Source organism: Helianthus annuus, chromosome 16, assembly GCF_002127325.2.
Source record: "Helianthus annuus cultivar XRQ/B chromosome 16, HanXRQr2.0-SUNRISE, whole genome shotgun sequence".
NCBI classification, from domain to species: Eukaryota; Viridiplantae; Streptophyta; class Magnoliopsida; order Asterales; family Asteraceae; genus Helianthus; species Helianthus annuus.
The window spans coordinates 28,644,116-28,666,675 of record NC_035448.2 but is presented as its reverse complement, the minus strand read 5'-3'; the positions used below and the strand labels follow the sequence as shown (position 1 = coordinate 28,666,675).

The 22,560-nt window shown below is 35.5% G+C and overlaps 2 protein-coding genes across 19 annotated transcripts; one reads left to right on the top strand and one right to left on the bottom strand.

Annotated features, from left to right (window-relative positions):
* Positions 1-1,773: 1,773 nt before the first annotated feature.
* LOC110915733 lies at positions 1,774-8,309 on the top strand. 14 transcript variants are annotated; one of them, XR_002579182.2, is made up of 10 exons: positions 1,777-2,187; positions 2,286-2,455; positions 2,700-2,775; positions 2,847-2,933; positions 3,407-3,495; positions 3,593-3,662; positions 4,688-4,747; positions 4,923-5,077; positions 5,164-6,661; positions 8,114-8,309. XR_002579182.2 is itself a non-coding variant. In XM_022160479.2 (6 exons), the coding sequence occupies exons 3-6, from the start codon at positions 2,356-2,358 to the stop codon at positions 3,187-3,189; spliced, it is 411 nt and encodes a 136-aa protein (XP_022016171.1). In that variant the 5' UTR covers positions 1,774-2,030; positions 2,136-2,187; positions 2,307-2,355; the 3' UTR covers positions 3,190-3,400. The 14 variants fall into 14 exon arrangements, 3 of the variants coding, with proteins under 3 accessions (XP_022016171.1, XP_035841651.1, XP_022016170.1); XR_002579181.2 differs by having other exon boundaries at positions 1,782-2,187; positions 5,164-5,683; positions 6,538-8,309; XR_002579186.2 differs by having other exon boundaries at positions 1,784-2,187; positions 4,923-5,050; positions 5,164-8,309.
* Positions 8,310-8,721: 412 nt separating this feature from the next.
* LOC110917821 (protein TIC 62, chloroplastic) lies at positions 8,722-21,975 on the bottom strand. Of its 5 annotated transcripts, none has more exons than XM_022162264.2 (15): positions 21,702-21,975; positions 20,169-20,283; positions 20,013-20,085; positions 19,264-19,312; positions 18,997-19,173; positions 18,092-18,173; positions 17,892-17,964; positions 16,942-17,052; positions 16,271-16,423; positions 16,060-16,190; positions 15,313-15,507; positions 14,562-14,774; positions 13,343-13,555; positions 11,854-12,036; positions 8,722-9,046 (listed from the first exon to the last, which is right to left on the bottom strand). In XM_022162264.2, the coding sequence occupies exons 1-15, from the start codon at positions 21,874-21,876 to the stop codon at positions 8,995-8,997; spliced, it is 1,995 nt and encodes a 664-aa protein (XP_022017956.1). In that variant the 5' UTR covers positions 21,877-21,975; the 3' UTR covers positions 8,722-8,994. The 5 variants fall into 5 exon arrangements, with proteins under 5 accessions (XP_022017956.1, XP_022017957.1, XP_022017958.1 ...); XM_022162265.2 differs by having other exon boundaries at positions 20,169-20,271; positions 21,702-21,970; XM_022162266.2 differs by lacking the exon at positions 13,343-13,555 and having other exon boundaries at positions 21,702-21,970.
* Positions 21,976-22,560: the final 585 nt, after the last annotated feature.

The following is a 22,560-nucleotide window of genomic DNA, read 5'->3' as shown; positions in this document are numbered from 1 at the left end:
CTTTGTCAAGTTAAGTTTAAAATTTTAATCTTTGTTTCCTTTTTAACCTTAAAGTTTTAATCTTTGACAATTTGAGTTTAAAGTTTTAATCTTTGGCAATTTAACCCTTTCATTATTTGATTTTTCACTTCTAATTCAAAAGTTTCCATCTTATACAATTTACCCATTTGATTAATTTGATTTTTCATTTCTAATTCAAAAGTTTTCATCTTTTGCGATTTAACCACTTTGATTTTTTTTACTTATGTGTTGTAATCTTGGTTTTGTGGGTTTTTTAAAGAAAAAATGGTTATGCATATGATTGTTGCAATCTATCATCATAACTTTTTTTATTTTCAACATTGGTCCTTTATAGTTTTCATTTTCTACAATTTTTTCGTTTTATGCTTTGTTCTAAATTTTGTGACTTAACACATCGCAACGTGCGTCTTTTGTTTAACGTTTTTACGTTTCGTTCTAAATTTTGCGAGTTAACACGATGCAACGTGCGTGTGTGGGTGAACGTTTTTATATCGTCTATTTTTTTCCCGTTTGACAGGTTCAACATAACGTACGCATCCTAAATCGACTTAGTTATAACTAAAGAATCCCCGTCGCAATGCGGCGGGTCGTAATTCTAGTTGTTAACTAAAGTGTATTATTTAGTCAACTATGAAAGGTTAATTATAACTATGCCACTAAGACTTTCTTTAGTTATTTACCAAAAGTCCCAAACCACCACCTAGAGTTAAAAGTTTATTATGCACCTGTAAGTTTGGAAATTGTCACTTTTGTGTCCCTCTATTTTCTAATTTTTGTTTGTACTCCTCGACTTTTTAATATGTGCCGGTATAAATGCGATTTCGTCTATCTTTTACGTCATGTGAGTTATTTGGTGTTATAACTTCGTGTTTTTCTTTTACGTTTTTCCTGGTTTTGGGCGTTATTGGCTTGCTACTTAGCACCGTTCTACACCCAACTCCCCCTCCCCACCAAAAAAAAAACCGGTAGCACAATTTTGTACGCCCATCCCGCAATGCGTGGGGCTTATAACTAATTAATCAATAAAATGTGTAAAGTATTATTGGATTTCAAGCAATTAATCATTAAATAATGCACATTTCTGTCTAATTTATCTCTAGTTGCCCTATAACATGTTCACAGGTTGACGGGTCAAACCTAACACAAACCAAAAAATTGACTCGAACCCAAAAATAATATCATACACATTGTAACACCCCAAAAACGGGTTTGGTAATCAAACCACGTTAATAATAATGAACGAGTGAAATACCGTTAGTGGTAAAAATTAACCCGGTAAATATTAGAATTTAAATAATTGTGACCTAATATTAAATAAAAAGAGAATAAAAGCTTTTGAGAAAACAAAGCTTATAAGGAGCCCGAGTTAAGGGGACTTAAAATAAAACGGGTTATAACTTTCCGAACCCATTAAGTTAACTAGATAGAATTAACCTAGCTAGTAATATGTGTTTAAGTGATAACTAGTGAGTTATGGCTTCATGTGATAAAAAACAAAACATGAGGGACTAATATTGCCAAGTGAGAAACTTGTTTTATCTATACTATTATAAAAAGAAGAAGTGACGGACACAAACGTAATTTTACATTATGTCTAACTCTTAAAGCTATTTGTACAATTAAAAAGAGTTTTAAGAGGGTAAAATTGTAAAGACTTCAAGTTTTTAAGACACTAGGAGGGTATGATAGTAAATTCCTTCTCACTAGGAGGGTATGATAGTAAATTACACTTGGATACTCACACACTCACAATTGTTTCCTTCTCTGCCCTCAACAAACCTAATCGACACCCTCTGTATGAAACCCTCGTCCTTTGATTATCTCACATATTCAATTAAGAATTCCAAAGATCTTCCTCCTTATTTTTCTTCTCAAAACCATCCATTGCCATATCAGTTGCGTCTGAATCCAAATCAGAGACTAGGGATTTCACCCCTGCTCTAGCTCATCTCGATTGTTGAACATCAATCGTCGTCCTTCAATGCTCTATTCACTACCTTTCTCTTCTGGTAAGCAACTGTTAAGTTGCAGATGCTTAACTCCACCCATTTTCTTTTATTCCTCCTTCCAAAATCAAACCTAATCATGCATCTCATCTTCTTTGACGATGTCAGATCTTCTATGACATCGCGATTTCTCCATCACTACGAACTCTTCATCATGAAGGTATGGTTTCTTCTCTGTTTTAGGGGTCGTGCTATATTAGATCTCTTCATCAAGGTTCAATCCTTTGATTTTAGACATACATGTTGCTATTATGTCAGCTACGACACTTGATTTTGAAGGATCTGGACGGGTAGAAAGCTTAAGGTATTATTATGCAGTATAAGAGCTATGTGTGGGGAGGATTTAGAAAGAAATAGCGTTAATGGTTCAGACTCACGTGAATCAGCTGCAAGGGAAATTTCATTTTTCTTCCCTCATTTACTTTCAGGTGAAATTTCTTTATCCGAATCTTTATTACATTTTTTATTTAGCATGATAGTACTCTTTTTGTTCTTATTAAATAAGTAACATATTATATATGTTCACCAGTTGAAATGAATTCAAAGGTTATACAGTTTTCTTTTAGTTTTTTATGTTACTTTTCACCAGGAGGAAGTAATGAACATAAAAAGAGAATGAGTTGTACAGTTTTTCTTTCTAATGTTTATCGTGCTAATTGTATACCACAACAGGAGGAACAACACTGAAGCATGACGAACAACTGCCAAACACTACACATTTGAGGGTCATGGAGCACCTGTTTATTTCGTATGTCCGTATTTTAAAGAAAACGTTGTATATGGTATGATACAACAGATCAGAAATCTATTGTTTTGCAGGTCACAATTGGCCGATCGACGGACGACACCGAGGTTGATATTGATCTAAGAAAAGAAGGTCGTGCCAAGAAGATATTCAGGCTGCAGGTGATAATCATTGAAAGACCATTTTAACCCTGTACTAATCCAGCCAAATGAAACATCACATCTATTGATCCTCTAACATCACAGTTTTCACTTATAATGTTCAAATACGCAGGTTGACTATTTTGTTCATTGTCATTACATAGTCGTGGATGATAATTTATGGGTTATAAGCGGCACAAATAGCGGTAGTAAGGGCTACTTTCCAGTAGCCCATAGTGGAGAAATGCAAGTTTTTTTATTATTAGTTAGGGTTTGAGTTGATTTATTAGAATTATAGGAAGAAATTGTAATTTAGAATTTTTTTTTTAAATTTAAGTTGTGTTTAAAGGTTTCACTGAAGTTTGTTAATGGCGGAGCTGTTAATGTCGGTAAATACGGTCCGAATTGCACTCATGTTATTGTTAATAAGCTTGTTTATGTAAGTTTAACTTTTATTTATGTTAAAACCTACCCCCATTATCTTGCCTTTACAGCAGACGAGATCCCGGATGGCGATACATGTTTAAGTGTGCATCACCCGTTTGCGAAGCAGAAAACAGATAAACTCTGGGAGGCCTTAATGGTTAGTTCAACATCCATACACAAGCATCACCATATTTGCACTTTTAATAACAAAAAATAATAATAAAAATGTTATTATATGTTTGCTATAAATGTAGGATGGGGATATTGACATTCTAAGCTCTGATCATTCACCATCAGACCTAGAGCACAAACTATTCGTTGAAGGTGATTTTTTTAGGGCATGGGGTGGTATATCTTCATTTCAAGTTCATTATTTTTTTAATGAAATTTGGCATTAAGTTTTAATTGTGTTTGTAAGGGATAATGAACAAAATTTATATTGGTTTCATATGGGCATAAATATGGTGCAACTCTAGAGAAATTAGTTTCATAGCTAAAGTTTTAATAGGTATTGTTGATTTGTTGATTCTGTGGGTCAATTTTCTTTTATTGGTTTGTTTAACTTAACGGCTTAAACTAGACCTGGCAAACAGGTCGGGTTGGCCCGGGTCATGGGTCAAAACGGGTTCGGGTCAAAACGGATCAATTAAAAAGGGGTTGTTTTGGTTCGCTTCAAAACGGGTCAATTAAAAGCTGCAGGTTGTTTGTCGAATTTCGGACAATTTCAGTTGATTTTCAATAAGTTTCGGTATATTGTATGTGTATTTCAGACTGATTCAATGTGTTTCGGTGTGATTTCGACGAGTTTTGTACTGAATTAAGTGATTTTAGGTGAATTTTGAATAAGTTTTTGATCTGTCTCAGATCGATTATTGTTCATTTCGATCTGTTGCATTGATTTTCGATAAAAATTTCAATCATTTTGAACTTGTTTTCTGGTTGTAGTTTCAAATATTTTGAACTGTGTACATTGAGTTCGAAAGACTTTCACAAAAAAAGAAAAAGAATTTGTCATAATATTTGAGTAGATTCAGGGGGCATTTTTAGTCATTATACAAATTTAGATGTGAAAGAATCTTTAAATTGAGGGGCATTTGTCATTTTACAATTTTTCGACAAGTTTTTTCGATGCCGGAATCATCATAACTGAAACCAAATCCATACTTGGGTGGGCCTACATAACAATATACCAAACTTTAATTGTATATAAATTACTATTACTTTTTGAACGTTATACATAATATATTTCTTGAGATCTAACAAGTTTTATTTTATGTAGTTGTTTGCATTGTTACTTTTTGAATTCAAGTATCATGTTCATTTAAAGGTTTTGATGCACATCGATGCAGGTCAAGTTAGGAAAAGCCTATCAGCTAAGCCACATGCAGATGGTTATTTCATATCTTTAAGTAGGTTATTTTTCTCTTCTCATCCGCATGCTCATCTTGGGTTTATTTTGAACTTTCCTTGATACTTCTACTTTGTAATATGATAGGACAGTCATTTAACTTTTTTGGTAATATTGATACTTTACCTAATCTTTGATATGATCTATGTTGCTCCTATGTGACTACACGAAACCAGAGGTTGAGCAGAAGAAGCCCACAAAACCAGAGAATGAACCGAGCAAACCTGGTTATACCTCAAGTGTAGCAGCAGCAACAACTTTTAGATGTTTCTAAGGTTAATCTAAAGAAGTCACCGCCATTAAGGTTCATGCAACTTTTTGGCGTTTTTTGGTAATTTTTTCTGAGTAAACTCCCCCTAAAACTGTTATATCATTTCATTTTAAATACGCTAATACAAAGATTTTGGTTGTTATTAGGCACGAAGAAAGTTGCGAGCTTTCAAATGGCATGTGAGGTTAAGAGTGTTGGTTCAAAGCTACATAGTTATTGAGCTCCAAAATCAAAAACCGGTCACGGTCCGCTATTCAACTTGGGATGTTTTATTTCCAAAATGTTACTACCTGAGCCAAATTACATTTCTAAACATTCTTTGGTTTATAGTCAATTGTTATTTTTTTGTTTTTTTGTTTTTTTTTGAAATGATATATTAGTTGTCTTAGCAAATTGATATTAAAAATAAATTACATGAAAGCCGTGAAGCAACGTGCGTCTAGAAAACATAATTACCCGCGGCAACGCGCGGGCATTCCCACTAGTTAAAATTAAAAATAAAACACAACACACACTTAGTGTGTGTGTGCGCGCGCGTATGAGCGGAGCAAAAAAAAAATGGGTGTTAACCCTAGTTCAGCAATTCCTCAAAATTGAAGGAGGAATCGAAGACCAAATTCGGGTTTGAATATATAATAACGATCACCTAGTCATGGGAATCATGAGGTATGCCGAAAATTTATATTTTGGTGATATTTTGAAATTGTGATAATCATGAACGAAATTCTTGTATGAAAGTTGAATGTTTTAGTGAAATTGATGTGAGTATAAGTCTAGGAACAAAACCCTAGATGCAAACTTGTTGAATTTATGCCATAAACTAGTGGTTAGTCAACTAATCAAGTTTGAGCTAAGTGGGTTTTATATCAATATGATTAACACGTGAAATCGAGTGTTGAAATCGTGAAAGTTGATGTTATAATTGAAGTTCTTGATGTTGTTCATGTACACTAGACATAGGGGCTTGATTTTGATGCTAAAACTTAGTGACATATGTGTGTTTGTAAAGACATGTTGATAAAATTGGGATAAGGTGTTCAAGAGATAGGTTAGAGACTAATCTTGCATGCGAAACCCGCCAAGTGTTCGATGAAATGCTTAAATAAATATGGGGCAGACCTAAATTTTGAAAATTCACAATAAATCACAGAAAAATCGTATGGGTGTGTACTTTATATGCCTAGAAAGGTCTCTGAGTAATCTGCATTTCGTTAGTTAACATGATGACTTGGTTCAGATGTTAAATGGGTCAAAATTGATGAATTCAGTAGCTGGGTCAAAAGGACAGCATGTTGTTTGAACTAAAAATAAGCTGCTCTAAACATGTTAAAAACGGATGTGAACAGGCTGCACAGAAAAGGGCAGCACTGAAATGCGTTTTTGTGAAATTGATTGAATGGTTTGTTAATGTAAATATAAATGCATATTGCTAGATGATGGATATGTGATAATGAATCGATATGAAATACATCTATATTATGCATTTTAAACATTTGAAGGTTGACTTTATGTCAAGCTAGGTACATTGAAGCTTGGGAAGTCAACAGGTCAAACGGGTGGCAAGGTAACAACCACAACCTATGGGCTAAGGAATTTTGGATGGAACTCACTTAAAAGAATGAGTGATGGATTCAAATAATCGTCGTAAGTAAAGCTTACACCCTTTTCGTAAGATAAGTATTTAATTATAGGTTATAAGTATGACATAGATTGTATTTGAAATATGGTTCCGACACGAAATGATACGGGTTGGAACATATCAAATGATGAAAAATCCATGTTTAATGGTAAGAGATGAAATGATAATTTGGTCATGAAGTGACATATATAAAATGCGTTTTCGAATGGTTACTTTATAAGTAAGCCTAATCGGATAAAAAAGGGGTAGAAACGGTGATTTAGTCGCTTATAAATGAAATGGGTCAAATGGTAAAGTCGATACCATTTGACAAATAAAGACTAATAATTGCTTGTCGAGATGCTCACAGGATGAAATGCCTATCAATTAGCATATTATGGAGAAAAGGTATTTAAAACGGGTTAATATGTTGACCCGAGCCAGGTACGCATAATTAAGTTTATAGTTAAAAGTGCGATTTTGGTCAAATTAATTTGTGAAAGTCCTTCGTCGTAAAATGAGGGACTTAAATTGACCAAAAAGCCCTTGATGGGTAACGACCCTTAGAGGTTGTTTAAGAACATGTAATATGATCATGTAAGTGTTAAATAAGCATAAAAATTCTAGGCATAATCCTTTTTGGGTCAAATGTATCAAAATGATTTCTGTCGTAAATTGACAATCCGAAATGGTACAAATTGGAATAAGAAATCCATATTATAATCATCACAATTATAGTTGTGGTGGCGGATAATTTTTGTTTTAATACGGAGTTGAATGTATGTAAAGAAAAGGAAAGATTTAAACTTAAAGGTTTAAATCCTCTAAATGGGTCAAAATAAATTAGGTGATAAAAATGTTGGTTTAGTGTAAGAAAGTTACAAAATAAACTAGCGAATGAAGATGTGTGTGCGAACCATGTAATGGTAGCGGAAACACTAATGTTGACAAGCCCAGGGATGGGTAAAAAGGGATTAGAAACAATCATCGTTGATAAACATGTATTGTTGATAAACATGTATTATGTAGATAAATGAAACGGGTCGAATAATGGCGTGAAGGATTGATAAGCCTTTTGCTTATAATTCAGCTTTTGATGTGAATTAAGATGATAAACGGATCCGTAATTAAATTACGGACGCATAGGAAAAAGAATCACACAAATCGGATAAGTAGATAAAAAGTTATGACATTTGGAAGTTGAATTTTGGTTAAAAGCCATAGTTGGGCAGATATGCAGGTCTAGATACGGACCTGCTGGAAAGTGGTCTCTCCCGCGGCACGCGAGGGGACATAGTGGCACCGGCGCGACACGCGACGGGTGTCGTGGCACACGAAAGGGCAAGGGAAGCCTCTCGCGTAGCGCGAGAGGCATGAATCCGGAAAAAATATTTTTATTTTGTTGTTTGATGCTATAAACTTGTTTAAACTCATTTTTAAGTTATCAAAACTAACTTTTATGTTGATTTTGAAATTAGGTGAACGTAGTATGCTCCCGGATGAAGATCAAGTGAAGATCAAGAGCCGAACACACGACTAAACAAAGCTTCCGCATTGATCTAGTTTTGCTTTATATAATTGATATGTGTAAACACCCATAACATAGTTTTTGAATGATTCAAACATGTGTGAACGTTTGGATGAAAAAGTTTTTGCTAAGTCGCATCTTTGATATATATTGTGTATTTTAATGATATACTTATGTTAAAATTTATAAGGGTCTTACACACATAAACCCAAATAACCTAGAATTTTATTTTATATCATCCATCTTGCGTTTTAACTAAAAATTTACAACCCAACAAAAATGTGTATAAACTATTAGTGTTTAACCTAAAGAGCTTGGTTTTCTTTTTATCTTTAGGGGTTTGGGTCTAAGATATGTAGTAAGGTTATGGCATAATTGTTTTTAAAAATAATTCTATATTAACCCATGAATTTGTCAGGTTCACCCGAACACGACAAACTTAACCTAAGAATTTTATGCTATGTCCGTGTCATGTTAGAATGTCTAGTCACTAGTGTCTCCATAGTCGTTTAAAGCATTCCAGTGTATTGTAAAATCTTTTAAGAAAAGAAGATAATATCTGATAAAAGAAAGTTTCCTACAATTACCCCATTGGAAGTTTGAGAAAGAAATGATCCATAAATGTATGTGCATCATGTACCGATTTCAAGATTACAATGAAAAAATGGGGTGAAATTCGGTTGTTTGTCTAATAATGCCTCTAAGTTTGTTTTACATTCCGGATCTACTATACATATTTATATACTTTTCACATCTCCTTGCATCAATTTCCATCATTAAAAAGTGCACCCAAAGAAATATGAATCCATGCCATTGTTTTAAACTCATCATTCATTGAGGAGTGGAAGGAGTAGGAGAACTTGGAGGCTTCAAGTTTTCATACCTACAACAAGAATAATGTGAATACTATCATTAGTTCTAACAAAGATAGTAATTTGGTCTGCTTATTGTAAACATATCGATTTCGGTTGTGTTTTATTACTCTTAGACGACCTTATATATAGATAAAGAAAAAAGATGTAGCTAAACGCGAACATGCCAAATTGTTAACCGGGTTGTAAGTACTGACATACTATTTTTAACTCACAACCTCCCAACATCATTTTGTTTACAGTTTTAGATTTTATTGTTGTATCAATATTATCTTTGTAACCTAACTAACACATTAACTGCTTATATTTTTTTAAGGATATTGTATGAGAAACCATCAAGTATTCAACTTTTTACATTGATTTCGAAAAAGCATACGATAATGTTAATTGGAATTTTGTGATAAGCATATGATGAAACAAATAGGGTTCCCAGACTTGTGGTGTAAATGGATATTAGGAGTATTGACATTGGCGAGGTCCTCCGTTTTAGTCAACGACGCTCCTACGTTCGATTTCCAATGCGGTAAAGGTATGAGACAAGGTGATACCTTCTTATTTCTTATTGTTATGGAAGCGTTGTCTTGTATGTTTGGTAAAGCAGGTGAGGGAGGAGCGATACAAGGAATTCAAGTGTCTAATGATGGTCCTTTAATCTCGCATCTCTTCTATGCAGATGAAGCAATTATTCTTGGAGAATGGTCGGATGCTAACATCTTAAATGTGGTTAAAATTCTTCGTGTGTTCTATCTATGCTCAGGTTTAAAGATAAATCTTTCCAAGTCAAACCTTTACGGTATTGGTGTTAATAGGAGAGAGGTGAGAAACAAGGCTACGATGGTTGGATGTAAAGCGGAAAGCGCTCCCTTCAAATATCTCGGTTTAATGGTTCGGGCTAATATGAATCGTATAAATTAAATAACTGGAAGCCGGTGTATGATATCTTTGAAGCTAGACTTGCAAGATGGAAAGCTAATCTTCTTTCTATTGGAGGCCGCATCACATTGACAAAGTCGGTTCTTGAAAGCTTGCCGAATTATTACTTCTCTTTGTACAAAACTCTGGCTAAGGTGATCAAGGATTTGGAAGCTATGATTAAAAGATTTTTTATGGGGAGAGTCAGGTGAAATCAAAGAGATGCATTGGGTCGCTTGGGACCATGTGGTGGTTGATAAAGATGAAGGGAGCCTTTGGTTAAATAAGTTGAAACATATTAATATTGCCCTCCTATCCAAATGGGGATGGGGATTTAAGACTAAGAACCATTTGTGGAGGAAGGTAGTGGATGCGCTTCATACGGGTAGGAGAAATTGGGATTTCTTCCGGTGAAAAAGAGTTTGAAAGGAGTTTGGCATAACATCGCTAAAATGCTGGCTCGAACTATGGTGGACGGTACTCCTTTATGGAATTTTTTTTTAAGTATAGTCGGTAACGGTCGTGACACATCGTTCTGGCTGGACCCATGGCTTTGTAATGAACCTTTGAAAGATATTTATCCTAATATTTTTAATCTTGAGTCTAATAAAAAATGTAGTGTGGAAAGCAGGTGTTATAGGAACGAGGACGGTACTTGCGGGATGAGATGGAACTGGAAAAGTGGCCCAAGAACCTTTTTGGAGATATCAGAATTAAATTGGATCAACAGGGATCTAGATTCAGTGAAGATTGAAGATCGGGGAGATAGGTGGACGTGGATCGGAACAGAAGACTATTCATGGGGGCGGTTAGAAGAACGCTAAAAAGAGGGATGGATAATAGCAATAACTACGTGCTGAAGTGGAGCAAATGGATCCCTGTGAAGTGCAACGTGCACGCTTGGAGAGCTGAGATGGATAAAATCCCTACCGCTATGGCTTTAATAAGTAGGAACATAGAGATTGAAGATACCATGTGCCCGCTGTGCGGCTCTGATGACGAAACGAGCAACCATCTTTTCACATCTTGTTCTGTGGCATGCAGAGCATGGCTTTTCGTCGCTAGATGGTGTAAAGTTGCTCCTTTCGCTGTCAACACTGTTAGGGAGCTTTTCGATATTCATGATCATATTGGGTTGCATGGCCTAGCGAAAGAGATTTTCCACGGAATTGTTTTAATCTGCTGTTGGAGCTTATGGCGGGTTAGAAATGGGGTCAAATTCTCTAATAGTCAAGCGCGCATAGAAGAAATAAGTAGTGGAATTAAATCGGTTAGTTTCTTGTGGTTTAGTAGTAGATCCAAAAATAGGACCTTGTCTTGGTCCGAGTGGTGTAATTTTGTAATTATGTAGTTGTGTTGGCGTGTCTCACCGTTTCGTGGGTTGGCGGTTTTCTAATGAAGTTCACTTTTCAAGAAAAAACTTTTTACATTACGGTCACCAATACATGGCGATATACCACCGAAGAATGTATGTGGTTTCATTTATACCGACGTAGAAAACATGCCTAATGAAGAAAATTCGTTTACCTTTTTTAGAAGACAAAATACCCTTTTATTGATCTGTCGAAAAGCAACAATTCAACTTAAAAAAAACTAGGGTGCTCTTAGTATTTTAACAATATTATTAGTATTACATGGTTTTGGTTTAGTTTGGGATTAAATGAGACCATATACATACCTGGATGGCCTCCACGTTTATTGTTTCAAAATTTAAAAAAAATAGATAAAAGGTTGTGGGTCGGCCTAACCCACCCGTCCAATTATGACCCCTACTAAAACAGGACTTGTTTCAACCCAAATTGGTTTTGACCCGTTACCCAACCCATCCTATCCGTCCATCTTGCTACTTTAGTTCTAGATATAATGCATAGAAGACCAAAAAATCATCTAATGAAAGAAAACATACATGGGGTACGGTGAAAGTGGCCTAGGTTTCACTGATGCGTGAGCTGGGGTGTCTTCGGGTTTGTCTTCTGGTGTGGAAGCAACAGGAGACCCGTTATCTACAAGGGAAGGTGGTGGTGGTGGCGGTGGTGATACTGATGGGGTACTTGGACATGGTGATGTAGGAGGCTTCAGATTTTCATACCTAAAAGAAAAAATGACAACAGTTACTACAATAAACTGAACACAACAGAATATTTTTTTATATGGAAATGGGTTACTTCGAGATGTATCTTATTCATAACAAGCCAAGCAGGTAAACTAGTAAAAATAACTAAAATTATGTCGAACGGGTTAATCAGGCTAAAAGTCATCAAAGGTGTAATTAATTGTTTTGGACGTCCTAAAAAGTTTTATACTTGCATACAATACACTATTTACGAAAGACCAGAAAGTGCTGCTAAGACGTCTCGTGTAGAACCCACATAAAGTTGCTAGTTTTAACATGACCCGCTTTACATGTGAACCCCACCCACACGTTTTGCCACCTCCTAAAAAAAGTAAAAATCAAGTGGAAATAGAAATGTATTCAATGTGATCAAAGTCTCTTTAAAGATAAACATACACATAGTATGGTTATGAACTATCCAGGCCCAAGGCCCAATCAATAAGGGAACCATAGCATTTTCTCTATAAAAAACGACTAAAACTTATGTTTTGGCTTCAACTAAAAGTGACATTTGGACCAATTTACTTGCCAATAAGTTAAGAAGTAAACATACCAAATGGATCTAAGACATTTTAATGCTTAAAACCCCATAAATCATTTTATTCAAAAAGATAAATTATTATTGAAATAATATAACTTTTGTAAAATATCTTAAAATAATTAGTTTAAATAGTAAAAATGAATCCATATGCCACCCAAGTATTTAAACTTTGTCATTAAGGCCACCTAACTATTTAAACAAATTTTAGAGGTCACTCAAGGATCAATTTAGTTTCGTTTAAACTTTGATTCCGGCAAATAAATTTGCTGGCAAATCGCAAAATGACAAATTGCAGTTGAATTTAAAGCTTGTATCAAATTTACAGTTGAATGAATGACAAAATTGCCCCTAAATCTACTCAAAAGAATCAACTTTAGATGGACTGTCATAAATATTTGAGTAGGTTCAGGGGTATGTTTGTCATGGGAGAGATTGAGGTTGTAATTATTTTTATTTTTAATATTGATTAGTGGTTTTATATCATTGGGAGCGTTGGTTTACCTATCGAAAGTCACTATGGGAGAGCCGATTGACCTCTCGAAAGTCGATTAATTTATCTTTTCAATCTGTATGTTCTATTTTCGGTTCATTTGCATTCTAATATCGATTTGGTTCTTATCAAAAGTGTCATGGGTCAACCAACCCATACAAAAAACTATCCTTGTTAACGTGTCAAACATGAAACAACATATCCACTTTACCACCTCTATGATCAACTTATAACCACATATATTGACTTACGCGGTATAAGGAGAGAGAGGTCTGGGTTTCTGCAATCCTGCAGCCACCGGTGCAGGTTCAGTTGTAATAGTAACTGTTTCTGATTCTGTGCTAATTTCAAGATCAGCAGGAGGAGCTGATACTGCTTCAACCACAGCCTTTGCTTCAACCACAACCTTATTGCCGCCAGGTGCCGTTGGAATTGGGGATGAAGGGGGTTTCAAACCTTCATAGCTATAACAATAATAATAAAATCAGTGTCTAAAGGCAGCGATGTGGGCCCAATTTGCTATGAAATGGGTCCATATGTGTTGTGTTTTATTCAAACGGGTCAAAACAAAACAAAAATACATCAGAAGGGGAATTGTTTGAATTTCACGAACGTCCATTTCTAAGCCTTTTTTCACTTATATAACTACGCGTTTCTCATCAACACCTAACTATTTAAACAATTTTAGAGGTCGCTCGAGGATCAATTTAGTTTCTTTTATGTCGACTCTAGCAAATAATATGCTGGCAAACCGTAAAATGACAAAATGAAGTTTAATTTAAAGCATCTAGGGGTGTATAACGACAAAATTTCCCCTGAACCTACTCAAAAGAAATAACCTCAAGATGGACTGTCATAACATGTTTGAGTAGGTTCAGGGGTATCTTAGTCATGCGAGAGGTTGAGGTTGTAATTTTTTTAAGTTTAATATTGATTGGTGTTTTATATAATTGGAAGTGTTGATTTTCCAGTCGAAAGTAACTATAGGAGAGCCGAAAATAAACCAAGGGAGAGCGATCGACCTCTCAAAAGTCAATTGATTTATCTTTTTTATCAGTATGTTTTATTTTCGATTCGTTTGTATTCTAATATCAATTTGATTCTTATCAAAAGTCTTATGGGCCAACCCACCCATACAAAAAAATTATGTGTTGATGTGTCAAACATCATATCCATTTTGCTACCTCTAAGAGCATCCACAACGCTAGTCAAAGTCCAAAATCCAAACCCGCCACTTCATTCCAAACCTCCGCATCACAACCCACATTTTACACTAAAAAAAGGCTTGTGTGTATATGGTCCCCACTTGAACAAATTGGACCGGTCCGCTCCACCAAACCGGACCACCATAGTCAACCACCTACAACGCAAGGGTGGTCCGGAAGTGTTGGTCCGCTTTTTGGACTTCAATTCCAAACTACACGATGTGGATGCTCTAAGATCAACCTGTACCCACATAGATTGACTTACGCTGTATAAGGAGAGAGAGGTCTGGGTTTCTGCAATCCTGCAGCCACTGGTGCAGGTTCGGTTGTAATAGTAATTGATTCCCACTCTGTGCTAGTTTCAAGATCAGCAGGAGGAGCTGATACTGCTTCAACCACAGCCTTTGCTTCAACCACAGCCTTACTACCACCAGGTGCCGTTGGGATTGGAGATGAAGGAGGTTTCAAGCCTTCATAGCTGTAACAGTACTAATAACAATTAGAGTCTAAAGGTAGCAATTTGGACCCACTTTGCTATGAAATGGGTCAATTTGGGTTGTTTTTTATTCAAACGGGTCTAAACAGAATAAAATACATCAGAGAAAGGAACTGTTTGAATGTCACCAAAGTCCATTTCTAAGCCTTTTCTTTCACTCATATAACTATGTGGTTTCCTTCACAACACCTAACTATTTAAACAATTTTAGAGGTCATTCTAGAGTTGTATAAATGACAAAATTTCCCCTTAATCTACTCAAAAGAACCAGTTCAGGGGTATGTGTATGTTTGTCGTCGGAGAGGTTGAGGTTGTAAATATCTTTAAGTTTAATATTGATTAGTAATTTTATATCATTGGGACTTGGGAGAACCGATCAACCTCTTGAAAGTCCATAATTTTATTTTTTTGATAGTATATTATGGGTCAACCCACCCATACAAAGAATTATTCGTGTTGAGGTATCAGACAAAATATCCATTTTGCCACCTCTAACATATACCCACATAGATTGACTTACGCAGTATAAGGAGAGAGAGGTCTGGGTTTCTGCAACCCTGCAGCCACTGGTGCAGGTTCAGTTGTAACAGTAATTGTTTCTGATTTTGTGCTAGTTTCAGGATCAGCAGGAGGAGCTGATACTGCTTCAACCACAGCCTTATTGCTACCAGGTGTCGATGGAATTGGAGACGTAGGGGGTTTCAAACCTTCATAGCTGTAACAGTAATATTAACAATCAGAGTCTAAAGAAAGCGATTTCGACCCACTTATGAAATGGGTCAATTTGAGTCGTATTTTATTCTAACAGGTCAAAACAATAAAAACATAGATCAAAGGGAAACTGGTTGAATGTCACCAAAATCCATTTCTAAGCCTTTTCTTTCACTCATATAACTATGTAGTTTCCTTGACTAACACCTGAAATGGTGTTTAAGTGTTTAACTAATGCATACAACCTTTCAGATTCAAAGATTTACATTATTACTGTAAGTCTGCACTATATTGTTTTATTATCATAATCAATCCACTAATTACTTATATATTCCTTTGAAAACAGACAAGAAAGCGTTTGTTTGTCAGTGATATTGGCCCATACTAAAAGTGATCCCTTTTAGCATGAACACATTTTTGACCCACTACCCTATAAAGAGATAATGAGATTAATGATATCTAGATAATTGTTTGGTCTTGCAAGTGGGAATTATCGACAATTGCTTTGCAGGAAGCATAAGAATAAGTAAAGGTTTTACAAACTAATATGGCTTACACGGTATATGGGGAAAGTGGTCTTGCGGAAGCAGTTTTTGACTGGGGTTGTGTTTCAGTGGCAATGCTTGAACTCTCAGATATGGTGCTTTTTTTAGGAACAGGTTCGGGTTCTTTAATAGCTTCCGGTTCCTGATTACACGCATAAATATTTATAGACATTTTAATAATCAAGGATATCAAGGGAATGCAAATTATTTTAAATTATGCACCTTAGGTTGGACAGGTATGGGGCGTTGAGGTGGTATTTTTGTTAGGAGGTCACCCATGGGGGTCAATGGTGCTGTTGTTTCCGCAACTACTTCTAGTACTTTACAATATGAAAGATTGGGGTTTTTAGCCATAAACGCAAGGAGTTCTGCCACCTGAGATCAATAACGATACAAATAAGCAATATTAAAGGAACAAAAGCTCAGTTGGCATGGAGCTACTCATTTATAAATCATAAACCATGAGCAAGAAGACATGAGTAATACATAAGAGTAAAGTACACGGATGGTCCATATGCTTAATCAAAATTTTGGATTTGGTCCCTAGCTTTATAAAAGTACACGGATGGTCCCTGTGGTTTGCACTTTGTAACACATTTAGTCCCCAAATTTTGCCAAAAGTACATGCATGGCCCCTGTGGTTTGCACTACGGATTTAAAGATTTCAAAAGGTCCAAGTTAGGAACTAAATGCGTTACAAAGTGTAAACCACTGGGACCATGCATGTACTTTTGGCAAAATTTGGGGAATAAATTCATTACAAAGTGCATACCACATGGACCATCTGTGTACTTTTGAAAAGCAAGGGACCAAATTCAAATTTTTGGTTAACTTTAGGGACCGTCTGTGTACTTTATACATAAATATGCAATAAAGGTTTGATGGAAGAAAACCTGTAAATTCGAAACTAGACCACCAAATAAAGTATCTCCTGGAGAGAGGGTAAGATTATGTGTTTCCTTGAAGGAATCTGTAGGACGCTCCATGCCTCCGGGTCTCACTATCTGAAAAGAAAAAAAAAAAAAAAACAATTTAGTTTTGTAAGTGTCTAGGTTACCATGTAAGGCACGGTTTGATGCAGAGGTGGCAAAATGGGTAGATTGTGTAATGGGTCAAAACTGGTATTTTTGTTTGCTTATCAGTCGTTTCTGTATGGCTATATACAGCACAATGTGTTTACGTTCAATACTTTAATGACATAATTTCCTCCAAATGTTGTTCTATCATTTCAAAATTTGCACATGTAACAAGTTCAGGGACTTTTATATGTCAAAATTCGGTTGAGATTTTTCCTGCAAAATCAAAAAGTATGCTGATTGTTTTACGGGAGTAAAATCGCGGTTTCGCCCCTGCGGTTTGACCAGTTTTGCGACTTTCGTCCAAAGGTTTGTTTTTCCGCATTTGGATCCAAACGGTTTGAAATCTTGCCATTTTCATCCGGCTCGTTAACTCCATCCATTTTTCTCCGTCAAAACAGGGGTATTTTCGTCTTTTTTGTTAACTCAAAGGGCAATTCGGTCTTTTCACTTTATGTACAAGCATTTAGCATAATGTGTGTCGTAGTTTTTAGACCGAATTGCCCTTTAACTTAACAAAAAAGACAAAAATACCCCTGAATTAACGGAGAAAAATGGATGGAGTTAACGAGCCAGATGAAAATGGCAAAGATTTCTAACCTTTTGGATCCAAATGCGGAAAAGCAAACCTTTGGACGAAAGTCGCAAAACTGGCCAAACCTTAGGGACGAAAATGGCATTTTACTCTTTTTACAGTATTAAGATATTAACCCAACATCCATATGTAAATGGATCGAAATTGCCACCTCTGGTTTTATCTAACTCACAGTGTAAGGAATCCCACTAGCAAGCAGTGCTTCTTCAGCCTTCCTTTTCCAACATAGGACACCCCAAAACAAACTCCAAACAGAAAAAAAAATTATAATAATCAGTCCATCATTTCATTGCAGAAATTATGGTTACTAAAATCTTCAATTAAAGGGGTTTATAATATGGAACAATCACATAATCATAAATTTGAACTCACTTCAATACAGCAGCAGGAAATCCAAACTTGTTAGTTCCCAAAGAAGTAACCAAAAAAAAGTGTTTCGCTTTTGCAGCAGCAGCTATACAGTTAAAGAAACACTTCAGTTCATCCTCTATATCAATTAACGATTTGATTAAACTTAAATAGCATGTCATCATTGAGAAAAGTGTATGAAGTATTTTCTATATGCAAAAGCAAAAATCAGTCAAATTCTAGATAGATGCATATATGTTCATTTCATTATTTATTCCTTCTACACATTTCATAACTGGCTATAAAAAACAGAAAAATAGTGATAGTTAATTTTAAGTTATGAAAAAAAAAATGGAGTAAAATGTCATTTTGTTCCTGAAGTTTGGCCAGTTTTGCGACTTTCATCCAAAGGTTTGTTTTTCCGCATCCGGATCCAAAAAGTTTGAATCTTGCCATTTTCATCCTATTCGTTAACTCCATCCATTTTTCTCCGTTAAGTCAGAGGTGTCTTTTTTGCTAACTTAAAGGGTAATTCGGTCATTTTCACTTTATGTACAAGCATTTAGCATGATGTACAAGTATTCAAAAGACCGAATTGCCCTTTAAGTTAACAGAAAAGACAAAAATACCCCTGACTTAACGGAGAAAAATGGATGGAGTTGACGTGCCGGATGAAAATGGCAAGATTTCAAACATTTTGGATCCAGACGCAGAAAAACAAACCTTTGGACGAAAGTCGCAAAACTGGCCAAACCTCAAGGACGAAAATGGCATTTTACTCAAAAAATATATAATACTAGATCCTTTTCTCGCAAAAGGTATCAAGTATTATGTGAGCATGACCTTTTGAAACTGAACTTGAGATTCTTCTTCATTCATGCCATTTCAAGTTTAATGCAAAAGACAAAAGTATATTAAACCTTAAATACCTGCATCAATAAGGTTTTTTGTGGCTAGAAAGTCGATTCGGTAGGGCCCGGTAACATCAAATATTTCCTTCTCGCTCGCCCCAATGCAACATATAACCGTTGAAGCATTGGCCAATGCAGGCTTAATTTGCTCTGGTTTCTCCAAATCACACTCCACAAGCTGAAGCTTCTCTATAGCTGGACTACAGAGTGGGTATCTTTCCTTACATACTAACTAACAAATGAAACTTCCAAATTATCGTCAAATTGAAATGAATAAAATCTTACGCTGACTTCCATCGGATAACGCGTCGTCAAGCTTCATCTGCTGCACACTCTACAAGTAATAACAACGGTTTTGATTATTTACAGTTCAAGAAATGAAAGAACATTATTAATCTAACCGAACGTTCATGAACTATTCGTGAACTTGTTCAGTGGGAAGTTCGTTTATGTTCGTTTATTGCTTATTTACGAACACAAACAAAATTATTTGTTCATTTAATTAAATGAACGAACATGAACACACGTGTTGTTCGTTCATTTATGTTCGTGAACGTTCGTTTATGCTTGTTCATTTATGTTTGTTTGATATTCTAATAAATACATATGGAGTTATATTTATGTAAATATAAACATAAAAGAGGCTTTCTAACTGCTTATATACATACAACTAACTGATAATTGGGCTTTCCAATAAAAAAAACAAGCTTTCCGATAGAACTTATCATAATTAATCAATAATTTATATAAAAAAGCTATCTTATGTTCATTTATGTTTGGTCATTCATGTCCATTTGTGTTGTTTTATGTTTAAATTAAATTATGTTCGTATAGGTTTGTTTGTTTATGTTCGCATTCATGAACTGTTCAAACGAACGAACATGCCCATTTTCTTAATGAACGAACAAGAACAAAAAAATTTGTTCATTATGTGTTCGTGTTCGGTTAAAGTTAAAGGAACGAACACAAACATGCCTCTGTCCGTGTTCCTTCGATTCGTTTACAGGCCTACTAATAACTAATAAAAGTTATACCTTCACCAAAGGTTCTGCTCTTTGAGTACTTCGTACACCAGCTCGAACGTTAAATCCTAATTTCAAAAGCTCCCTGCACAAACCATCAGTCATTTAACAATTTTCAAGATCAAGTGCAAAATGTTTAATGAGACTATATTACCATTTGTAACCAACCTTACTGTTCGTGAACCAACTTTTCCGGTTGCTCCTGCAACAAAAACAAGATTTTCGTCTTTTTCGCCATCTTTTGTTTTCGTTTCAGCAGGCTGTAAACCAACTGTTGTTGCACCTTACATAAAACCAGCAGATAATTGTTATTCATGTTATCATACATCACTGAAACCAAATTCAATACAAATATTAGAGGTGATTTCCCCAATACTAGTTATTATTCTGAAAATGAACATTGATTACTAAACAATATCAGTTTTTCAATTTCAGTCAGATTAGCCAATGATTCAGAATTAAAAACATCACACTCTAGGGTTAACAACAACCACAGATGTTATAGTGCTGTAAACGAACCGAATGTTCAGTGAACCGTTCGTGAACCATTTAGCGAGAAGTTCGTTTACATTCATTCGTTTAATAAATGAACGAACATGAACACGAAGTTTCATTCGATTAATTAAATGAACAAACACGAACAGAGGTCGCGTTCGTTCAAATGCGTTCGTGAACGTTCGGTGATATGCTCGTTTACATCCCGTTCATGGTCATTTGTTCAGTTTAGTTTATGTTCAGTCGTTAGAAACTTAGATCTTTGAAACATTATTTTAGAATAATTATGTTTATGATTATTATATCAAGTGCTTAACTAGGTGATTATGTCTAATGTTCGAGACTAAGAATGTTTTTTTTAAAGCGATATGTCTGTTTTTGTTCGTGAACAAGTTCAATTCCTTAATGAACGAACACGAACAAGAATTTTCGTTCAATATGCCCTAAACCATTCGTGAACAAGTTCAATGCTAAACGAACGAACATGAACAAGGCTCTCTTCAGTTCGGTTACAGCCCTAACCACAGTAGATAACAATTACACGCCAAATCACATACAATCTGAACTCACAGCTCAAAAACATTCTAATTAATCAAATCAGATTACGTCAACGGTCAATCACAAAAAGTAAGCTACGAATTCAACCTAAAACTCATCATAATCAACAAATCACATTACAAAACAGAAGGAAAACATGCAAAATCGAAGATAAACATACAATCACGAAACCTAACCTACAAATTCAACCCAAAACTCATCATAATCAACAAATCACATTGCAAAATCGAAGAAAAACATACAGCAACGAAACCTAAACTACAAATTCAACCAAAAACTCATCATAATCAACAAATCACATTGCAAAACTGAAGAAAAACATGCAAAATTGAAGTACAGCACACAACATGAAACCTAAACTACAAATTCAACCTAAAACTCATCATAATCAACAAATCACATTGCAAAACAGAAGGAAAACATGCAAAATTGAAGATAAACACATAATCACGAAACCTAAACTACAAATTCAACCTAAAACTCATCATAATCAACAAATCACATTGCAAAACAGAAGGAAAGCATGCAAAATTGAAGATAAACATACAATCACGAAACCTAAACTACAAATTCAACCTAAAACTCATCATAATCAACAAATCACATTGCAAAACTGAAGAAAAACGAACAGCATTGACGTAACAATACCTGAGGCTTGAATGTTGAACCGAATAGGTTTAAACTTCACAGCATTTGATCGAACAGCTTTCTTCGCACCAAACGAGCTTATGAGCTGGCGGTTACAAATGAGCTGGCGGTTTTCAATGGAGCCTTTTGTAGGTATGCTGCTGACAACCGGCGATTGAATTGACCGGAGCTCCATTAACAGTTCCGATCAAAGTTTGATTTCGGACTGTGTGTTGTATGTGTGAGAGAGAGAAAGGGCGCTAACGAGTGATATGTATTTGTTTGTATGGCATCATGGATGTTGTGGCATCTCCTGCTTTGCAATCTGGATATGGTGGACCCCTGCCAGGAAGTTTTGGAATCACACAGTGGGTTAAATGGGCCGGAGCAGTTATGTTGGGCTTAACTTGGTTGGGCCATTGGCCCGTTTTCAATTTATAAGTTAAATGAAAAACAATATCATCTGTCTTCAAATGTGTTATTACTTTTTTTTTAACGGCAAATTTCTTTTATTCTTGTAGTGTCGTTTGTGGGACTTGAACCCAGGACCTCTCACTCTTAAAGTGTTTAAATGTTTTATCTTTACCAATGGACCACCACCCTATTGGTAAATGTGTAATTACTAGGCAATACTTTATATTCACGCGACGGGGATGCAGACGCTTAGGTGGCACTGTGGGAGAACGAAGAACATTCCGTCGCCATCCTCGTCCCACATGTATGTTTGTTAAGATGATAACTATCCCGCTTGTCACGTGAAAAAATGAAGGTTTTGAAACAGATGTGGAAAAGGAAGGTGATATGGAGACCGAAGCAGTGGAGGTGTGGGTGGTGGGGAACACCCACCACGCTGCTAGTGTAGCATGATGTGGGAGGCAAG

What these genes read in the sequence shown, in the direction of transcription:
- LOC110915733 (XM_022160479.2), top strand. Translation starts at nt 2,356, where the DNA reads ATGTGTGGGGAGGATTTAGAAAGAAATAGCGTTAATGGTTCAGACTCA. An exon ending in CTTCCCTCATTTACTTTCAG is followed by an intron (nt 2,456 to 2,699) that starts GTGAAATTTCTT and finishes ATACCACAACAG; the next exon opens with GAGGAACAACACTGAAGCAT. An exon ending in AGCACCTGTTTATTTCGTAT is followed by an intron (nt 2,780 to 2,846) that starts GTCCGTATTTTA and finishes ATTGTTTTGCAG; the next exon opens with GTCACAATTGGCCGATCGAC.
- LOC110917821 (XM_022162264.2), bottom strand. Translation starts at nt 21,876, where the DNA reads ATGGAGCTCCGGTCAATTCAATCGCCGGTTGTCAGCAGCATACCTACA. An exon ending in GTTCAACATTCAAGCCTCAG is followed by an intron (nt 20,284 to 21,701) that starts GTATTGTTACGT and finishes GTTTTATGTAAG; the next exon opens with GTGCAACAACAGTTGGTTTA. An exon ending in GTTATCCGATGGAAGTCAGC is followed by an intron (nt 19,174 to 19,263) that starts GTAAGATTTTAT and finishes TCTGTAGTCCAG; the next exon opens with CTATAGAGAAGCTTCAGCTT.